The 9,015-nt window shown below is 49.4% G+C and overlaps 1 protein-coding gene across 1 annotated transcript; it reads left to right on the top strand.

Annotated features, from left to right (window-relative positions):
* Positions 1–3,511: 3,511 nt before the first annotated feature.
* Positions 3,512–8,335, top strand: APCDD1L (APC down-regulated 1 like). The gene is made up of 4 exons (XM_050982300.1): positions 3,512–3,523; positions 3,753–3,973; positions 4,633–5,191; positions 7,498–8,335. Exons 1-4 carry the CDS (start codon positions 3,512–3,514, stop codon positions 8,260–8,262), a joined length of 1,557 nt encoding a protein of 518 aa, XP_050838257.1. The 3' UTR covers positions 8,263–8,335.
* Positions 8,336–9,015: the final 680 nt, after the last annotated feature.

The raw sequence follows: 9,015 nt of genomic DNA on the forward strand, positions 1-9,015 counted from the left end.
TGTGCTTAAGTCCTGTCCTGAACTGTGTTCAGTTTGCATATAGGCAAATTGCAAGTTTCTGCTGCAATACAGTTTTCCATCCCCAGTGGGTTATATTTAAATTTTATAACTTTATAATATTATAATATAAAATTTATCTCTTCCCACAGAGCTGTTCTCTTGAGAATGCCTTTTTCTGAGTGAATTAAAGGCACCACTAACTTTATCTCCACACAAATGCAAGAAAAATTGATTTGCTAAATACAACCATTTTGTTTGCTCCTAAAAGAATTCTTATTCCTTTTGTGGCTAACCCAAAATCCATTCTGTGTGTTCTCAGGAGAGAAAAATGCTAAAGAAACACTGTTTTGCTGTGTTAATGAAGTCTGTGTGGAAAAGCATAATTCACTTATTCAAAATACATTGATACATTTCTTATCACCTATTTCTTTCCAGTCTGAACGTTCCTCAGAAAATATCAAAGGTTTTATGTCATCTCTAAATGAAGAAATGTGTAATGCTCCATTACTTCAGGCCCTGATCTTATCCCTGTGAATGGGTGACTAACTGAAACATTAGAATTATAAATGGGGATGATAAATTCTGGCCATAGGAGGCAATAACATGTAACAGATTAAACAATCCAGCTCTGGAGAAGAGCTGATCCACAGTAACTAATTTGTTGCAAACTGTAATATATGCATTTTCTCCTCCATTTATGAAGAAACAGATGTGTGACTCAACTTTGCTTTTTTCCAGAGTCAATCTGCTTGGGTAGCACAAACAAGATTTGTTTCCAAGGAGGAATATTCAGCATTTCTCTCTTGGTTGATGGTTTTTTCCTTTAGAAGTGAGAAGTGGCCCTGCATCTGGAGCTCACAGCTCTTGTGCTACACAAGGCTCTCATTTCCAGGCTTGGCTGTTGCCTTGAAATCTTCTACCTTAATTTTACCAACAATTTACTGTGAGGAGAATTTGAGAATTTCCAGTTCTGCCCTTCTTGTCAATTGATGCCACGGATCTGATTTTCCTGAAAGTGGTTTATACAAGTGAGGGTTGGAATGGTTGGTCAGCAACTGCTGCTGGTGCTGTTTGCTCCAGGCTTGGTCTGGTTTGTGCTGATGGCAGTGACGAGCAATTCCTGGCTCTGCCACTCCCTGCCTTGTGCAGCCCCTTGCTCTGAGGCTTTGGGCTGGTTTTTGGGATGCAGCACACCCTGGAAAGCTGGGGAAAGCCCCTGTTTTGTCTAAGTGCTGTGCTGGGGAGCTCCTGGAAATGCTTGTGGTCAATCGATACAGACGGACGGCAGAACGAGTGAGGGGGACAGATCACAGTTAGGCATTTTTTTAGATTTTCCTATGAATGAGGATTTTTGTCTTGAAGATGAATTGTGAATAATTCCTTCCTCCTGCCTGAGAACTCCATAGAGCAGTTAATTTGTGTCTCTTTTGAGAAAGAGGAGCTGCTCTGATGTACTTTACCAGGGGCTGAGTAACAGAGTGACATATGAGTGACAGCCACTTTTTGGAATAGAGAGGTGCTCTAACTACAGATTTTAGGTCTGGGACTAAACTTTTCCAGCTTGAAAGGATGTTTGGATCTGGTGGGGCTGGAGTATTTGAGAAAGAAAAAAACAGCCACAAATTTTGGACACGAGCCAATAGCTTTTGGTTTGAGGATGCATCCAGCTTGAAGTCTTGTGCACAATTAAGTAAGACAAAATCCCTAGGAATTCCCATCATGTCAAATATTTACATTCTGGAGGCTTTTTTTTTTTTCTTTTTTTTTCCTTTCCCCATGAAGTTTGATCCTGATTATAAAAATTCCCTTTTGTATTGAATGTGTCAAAATGCAGTGCTTGCATTGCCAAAGTGTCTTTGCTCCCAAACAATGTAGACTCTAAGTGTTTCTGCCAAGAGTAGCACGAAGGGTTTTAGTGAGATATTAAAGCTTCTGCTGCAATAAACATAGGCAGAACTCAGTTTGTGAGTTGACTGGGTTATATTGTGTATATTTTATAGCTGCATTCTATGTATCTATAGACTGCACTGATACCTCTAGAGTCTTTCTGTGGTTATGGGCAAGACCAAATCTGACCCTTATGTCCAATATTACCTCTAATCAAAATACAGTTATTTTTTAGTTTATTATGTTCTCTAGGATAATAATGTTGTGTTTGTTTGAAGTGTGGTTCAGGTTTGGATTGCCCTTGTTCTGATGACTCTCCAGAATTTAGGCCACTTAGGGCAGTCAAATGAATTTTGGCATATTCTGAGTGTGAGTTTAAAAAAAAAGCCCTGGGAGGATGGAGCACACAGGACCACAGAGTAAAGTCATGGCAAAGCTGGGGTGAGGATACAGATCCCCAGCTCCTAATGGCTCTTCTAAATAGGCACCCATGGGGCAGCCTCACACATGCTGCAGCTGCCAAATTAGAGGTTTAACTAATAGCAGTGGGTTTTGTCATCCCATATTTTCCCATTTTCACATGAAGAATCACAGGAACTGCATTTTAGGAAGCACGAGTGCAAGCAATTGTGAAGGAGTTGGCTGTGCCTGCTCACCTCATCCAGCCCTTAAGGATGGTAAGAGCAGTGCAGTTGTGAGTCTGTTCCCAAAAAGCCCTGCACTCTGATAATGTGTCTTTCCAGCTGTTTCATGCACTCCAGTGCAGGGTGAGGTACCAGAAAATGCAAGGCTGGTTTCCCTGGCCTTTGGATATGGCTCTCCTGCTTCACTGGGGTCTTCCCCTTCCATGTGTTCATTCCTTTTGTGTGCTCAAGTCTACACAAATACATTTCAAGTGACCTGTAAAGCCTCCACAAATGGCAGCACCATAGTGAAGTGGCTGAATTTGTTCATCAGATAAAAGTCTGAAGTTATTGAGTGGGATTCCCTCTCCTTTTAGAGGGGTCTCAGTGGGGCTCCCTCTCCAGGAGCTTCTGACTTGCACAGCAGATATTTAATTACTGAATTCTCACCTGGCTTGGTGCAGAGGTTGTATATTGTGACTCTGTGTGTTCATCTCCTTGACTGAGGCACGGGGTGTGCAAACCTTTTACATCCTCATTCTGTGGGAAGGCGACACATAGATGTTGGACCTTTTGTTCCAGCTGATAAGCAGGCTGGAAAGCAACCTGTGTCCTAACACTGGTATGGAGTGAATAAAAGTTGGCTTCAAAATGTCCAGCACACTCCTGGGTAAAATGCAAAGTACAGCTGGAGCAAAGGAACCCCATCTGGGCTCGTAAAACCCTGGCTGGGCTGAGCTCCACTGGGATGGGGGTCAGTTGTACCACAGAGAATCAGTGGGGTTTCGGGAGGAGCTTCACCAACAGCTCATTCTGAGGTGCCATGAAGAGGGAAATCCCAAGTTTCTTAGAGAAGCAAGCCTGCAATGAGTGCCACAGAGTGCTTAAGCAAAGAGTGAATAATGTATAGGAATATATGTACATATGTGTGCGTGCATGCAAAGGTCTTCAGGATTTAGCTGAGTGTTCACACATTCCCTAAGCCAATAACATCCGTTGTTATGGGAAATGAGGTAAGTGACAGAATTACTGTCCTTATGGCGGGCGACAGGCGAGGCCAGCGTTCCCATGCTGTAATTCCCCGTTCCAGCCACTGCCTCAACAATAGCATGAGAGGGGAAGAACACGAACAAAGAGTGCTCCGTGTTATTTGAAGATTTCATCTAAAAACCAGTTGGATTTAGATGAAACTCAAGTCGGAAAACTTGAGTGAAATAAACCCCCCCTGTGTCCTTAGCTAAGGGTTTGCTGCTGAGCGGGGTCCGTTCATTGTCCGGTCGGGGCTGGGCGCTCAGGGGTCTCCGCTCCGCGCTGCCCCGCAGAGCTGACCCCGCTCCCCCGTGTCCCGCAGCCTGCGCGGCCGCGGAGCCGCGCTGCCGCCAGCAGCTGCGCCACCTGCAGGACAGCGCCGGGATCGCCGCGCGGCTGCCGCCCCGCCTGGAGGGGCGCTGGGTCTCCACCGGGTAAGGCACCCCCACACCCCGGGAACGCGCCCCAAACCCCGGGAAGGCACCCCAGTACCCTGGGAACCCCCCTCCCCTGACAATGTGCCCCTAAAACCACGGGGAAGACACCTCATACTTTGGGAAGGAACATCCATCTCAAAGCACCCCAGATCCCTGGGAACTCGCCCTTAACACCCTGGGTAAGCCACCTCGTTCTCCTGGGAAGGCACCCCCAGACCCCGGAAGACCTCAGAATGGACCCTCAGAGGCCCCAGCCCCTCAGCACAGCAAACTGTCTGGCAACAAGACGAGAGTTTCCTTCTCCCCTTCCCCAAGCCCTCATTCCCATCTGGAGGAGGGCTGGGACCCCTGGGTGTCCCTGGAGCCACCTGCCATTTCCCATCAGGGTGCAGCTCGAATGGGCAGAGCAGCCCTGATTCCTGCTGGCCTCCGCACTCCTTCTGCGGACATGCCTGAAGTGTAAGGCCTCTGTCCATCACTTTCAGATTTTAGTAGCTGATGCCCAGACTGTAAAGCCACCCATGGGTGGCCACCATGTGTGGGAGGCTCTTGCCCAGGAAGCTGCCCCCAGCTCTGCTCGCCCTCTCCCGCACCCCAGCTGCCCTGGGAGGGATTTCTCCCTGTTCCACCATGGCTCAGCGCTGCCTTCCCCACAGGTGTGAGGTGCGGCCGGGACCCGAGTTCCTGACCCGATCCTACCTCTTCTACACCAACCGGCTCTTCAAGGCCCTCCAGTTCTATTACTGGGACCCGTCCTGCCGCGACCCCTCCTACTCGCTGGTCATCAAGGGCAAGCTCCGGCTGCGCCAGGCCTCCTGGATCACCCGCGGTGCCACCGAGGCCGACTACCACCTCCACAAAGTGGGCATCGTGTTCCACAGCCAGAAGGCCATGCGGGAGGTGGCCTCCTGGATCAACCAGACCTCTGGCGAGGGCTGCCGCGGGTTCCTGCCCCCGGGGCGCTCCTGGGCTCCTGGAGCCCTGTACGAGGTGCTGAGCGCCAAGACCGAGCGTGACTGCACCGCGGCCTTGGGCTTCGCCATGCACGAGCTGAGCCTGCTGAGAGTGGAGAGGCACTTCCAGCCGCTGCTGCAGCCGCAGCAGAGCGGGAGCCGGCTGGTGGAGGAGCTCTACCTGGGCGACATCCACACGGACTGGGGGGAGAGGCTGCACTACCGCCCCACTGGCTACCAGCGCCCCTTGCAGAGCGCCCTGGTAAGGATGAGGCCTTTGCACGGTCCCCTCGCTGCATCAGGGCTTTGCCAGCAATTCCCTGGCTGTTCCAGTCACACCTTGCAGCCCTTGGCCCCCACAGTCCTAAGGATGCGGGTGAGGCGGGGCAGGAACCTGGGGGGTGCGGGGTTCACCCTCTGCCTTCCTGAGAGGACAGGACCAGGGTGGGTGAAAGCTCAGCAAAGCCAACAAGGGAAACAATTCTGCACTGACATGGGCCTGGAGCTACCAGCTTTCGATGGCCGTGTTTTCCTAGGAAATGCATTTTCCTTGTTTCCTGCACCAAAGTCAGTGAAGGCTTCAGGCTGCACATTGTTAGAGCCTGTCTGCTCTGCCCTTGATCTCCTCTGCCCTCTCCTTGCTCCTTGGGGTGTGCTCCAGGCTGAGGGGAACAAGGGATCTGCCATTAACTCTTCAGCCCTTGCTGCAATGCCAGTAGCACAGGAACTTGCCCCCAGTGCAATAATGTTATTACACGGGAATCAGACTTCCATTTTGACATACATAAAACTGAGCAGCAGACTTTGGTTGCCTTTTATTCTATTTTGTTTTGTTTTATAGCAACTTATTTATTCCCAAGAAAGCAGCTTTCCATCTGAATCGAAGCTGATCAAATCAGAAATATGGTGGTGAAAAAACCTCTCTGAACTTTGCCAGATAGAAGGGAAATAAATGAAAAAAAATTATTTTGGGGCAGCATTTCCCCACACCTCAAACCACACCAACTGAACTTTGAAAAACACAGAGCAACACTCCTCTCCCTCTCAAAAGTAACATTCTCAAATTGGTTAAACTTGTATTATCTTGGGCCAAAACCATATATATGAGCAAAACCAGATGGTAAACATAAACACTTTTAAAAGTTAATTTAAAACCAAACCTAAAGATACTGAAATTCACTCTCTGAATGCAGCCCTGTAATTAATCAGCCAACAGCTCTTCAATGGACCTGCACATGATGTCACCACTTGGCCATAATTAGAAGCTGCCATACATTAGAAATAACTTCACACGACTGGTTTAAGCAAGTAAGGGTTTTGGCTCCATGTCCATAGTGATAATTTTATTGGGCACAGGATTTTTCTTTCTTTTCTTTTTAAAAAAAAATTAATTTCTGACATCCATTTGCCTGTGCTGGTGAGTTACACAGCTATGTCAGAAATTATTTTTTAACTCTCTTTTTGAAAATATCACTCTTTTCCCCTTAAATTTATATCTGTTTTAAAGAAACCCATTCTCCCCAAATTACCTTTCATTATCAAAGAATTTCCTGCCTAAGGAGAGCATATATATTTGCCAACTTCTGGGATTATTTAGCCATAATGTACTGTGTACTGTCAGCACTCATTACTGTGACAGTAGCAGTAAAGCAAGCTGAAAATGACTAAATTACAGTAGACTCCAATCAACTTGCATGTAAATTACCCACCCTACAGTTAACTACGGAGTTATTTAACCTTCTTGCCTATGACAGTTCAGTAAAGATTAGCTCGTGTTCTAGAAAATTATATAATGTTCCAACCCTGCTTATTTAAAAATAAATCAGTTGTGATATATGAAGTACAAGAAAAATTTCCAAGCTACACAAAACCCCTGCTGGCAGCGGATCAGGGCAGGGCTGGTTTGACTCAGAGCTCTGCACCGGCGGGGAAGCGAAGGTCAGGGCCTCCTTCTGCAGAGGGTCCCTGAGTTTCCTTCCCCCGTTCTGGCTGCTGGGAAAACTCCGCGTCCCCCTCCCTCCTCCTCCGCATCCCTGGATGTGGGAACAGGGGCAGGAACGGGGCTCGGGGGAGGCAGAACACCTTGGGCTGTCCCGGAGGTGCTGCAGCCGCAGAGCTCCCCGCGGCCAGGTGTCACAGCCTCCTTCATTGCCAAAAACTGCGGCATCCTTCTGTTCCGGCACCGCCCAGCGTCCTCATGCTCACCCAGCTCGCCATGGGAAAGGGATGGGGGGAGCACCCAGGATGTCCCGAGGGAGCGTTCCCCGGCCTGGCTGCGGCTCTGCCCTTGCCCCGGGCTCCTCCCCGGGCTGTCCTCAGCAGCCCCGGCCAGGGGCGGCCGCAGGGCGCAGCCCGGTGTCCTTCGGCTACCAGAATAGCAAAGAGCAGGGCAGCGCTTTATCCCCTTAATCTGCTCGGCAGCCTCTGCCAAGCTCCCCGCAGTTCCGCACCCTGCTGCGGGCGAGGGGAGTCGCAGCTTTTGAAATATTCTGGAAGGGTTTGTTTGGTTTTTTTTTTTTTTTTTTTTGCTTCCCAGTTGGCAGAACTGTTATTTTCTGTCTCCTGCAGCACCACGTGCACCCTTGCCCGGCGTGTGGGATTATCTCCAGGGCCGATGAGCACCACCCCCCGATCCTGCCCGCCCGAGCCGCGCTGCCCATGCAGCTCAGCGGCAGCTGGGTCAGCACCCACTGCGAGGTCCGCCCGGCCGTGCTCTTCCTCACCAGGTACTTCACATTCCACGGCAACAACCACACCTGGGAAGGGCATTACTATCACTACTCCGACCCGCTCTGCAGGCAGCCCACGTTCACCATCTACGCCGCCGGGCACTACAGCCAGGGCATCCCGTCCTCCAAGGTGCGGGGCGGCACCGAGCTGGCTTTTAAAGTCACCCAGGCTCGGGTGACGCCGATGGACCAGGTGACGGTGGTGATGCTCAACTCCTCGCAACCGGGAAGCTGCGGGCTGGCGGGCTCCTGGAGCGCCGGCGTGGAGCAGGATATAACACCCACGAACGGATGTTTGGCTCTGGGCATCAAACTGCCCCACACCGAGTACGAACTGTTCAAAACGGAGCAGGACACGCAGGAGCGCAGCCTCCTCTACATCGGGGAGCGGCCCACGGACGGCTCCAGCCCCGACAGCCCCGACAAGCGACCCACGTCCTACCAGGCCCCTCTGATCCAGTGTGCTGCAGCCTCAGAGGAATTCTCCAGCTACATTAGTCTGAAATACGTGGGAAGAAAGGATGCTAATGGGATCGAAGCACTAAAACCTTTGCCTGTGGCCTTTTTATTGTTTATAGCACTTCTGTTTTTAAGATGGGACTAGTTATCTCTTCAGGTACAATGCAGAATTCAGATAAATCTTGGTGCTAGCGTGATTTTTGTATCCTTCAAATGAGCACATCTGGAATCAGTTTTACTCAGATTTGGAAACACTTTTTAAAAACACCCAATAGTGAATGAAGCCAAGGAGATATGCCTGACTCCACACTGTTTGTCCTGTGGCTTTATTGCCTAATCTCCCCTCTTTGCGTGCAAATTTAATGTACTGACACGGATGCACTGCACATTGCAACAGATAATTTAGCAACATGAGGGGGGAAAAAAGTGACATCAATTAAAATTGCTGCTTTGAGCTTTTGACATTGCTAAGATTTAATCAAGAGCTTGATTCAGATGTAATTCAAACATCGAAGTGTTGGCTGCTGAGTTTCTTTGAGGTTAAGTTCCCTCCCATCACACTCCTTTTTGCTGTTCATGCAAATTTCATCTGCAGAGTCAGTCAGCAATAAACAGTCAGCAAGTGTTCTTGAGAAGGGCACGGTTCACATGCCTCTTGCAGTTTACAGATATTTTCTGCACTTTGCCTGGGTATGTCACACACAGGGAGCCACAAACGGTCTTTGCACTTGGAGATGCCCAGAACAGCCCTCAGAGGGCTCAACTTTTCCACCTGACCCTGGGCATAGATTACAGTAGATGGAAAACACTCTATGCACAGCTCCAAGCCTCAGCATTCCCTGGCTGCAGCACTGCATCCCTGCTGTGTTACCCAGCTCTCCAGTGCAGTGCTGGCCTG

The sequence above is a fragment of the Serinus canaria genome, chromosome 20 (assembly GCF_022539315.1).
Source record: "Serinus canaria isolate serCan28SL12 chromosome 20, serCan2020, whole genome shotgun sequence".
Classification (NCBI taxonomy): Eukaryota; Metazoa; Chordata; class Aves; order Passeriformes; family Fringillidae; genus Serinus; species Serinus canaria.

What these genes read in the sequence shown, in the direction of transcription:
- APCDD1L (XM_050982300.1), top strand. An exon ending in GGGCGCTGGGTCTCCACCGG is followed by an intron (nt 3,974 to 4,632) that starts GTAAGGCACCCC and finishes CCTTCCCCACAG; the next exon opens with GTGTGAGGTGCGGCCGGGAC. An exon ending in GCCCCTTGCAGAGCGCCCTG is followed by an intron (nt 5,192 to 7,497) that starts GTAAGGATGAGG and finishes TGTCTCCTGCAG; the next exon opens with CACCACGTGCACCCTTGCCC.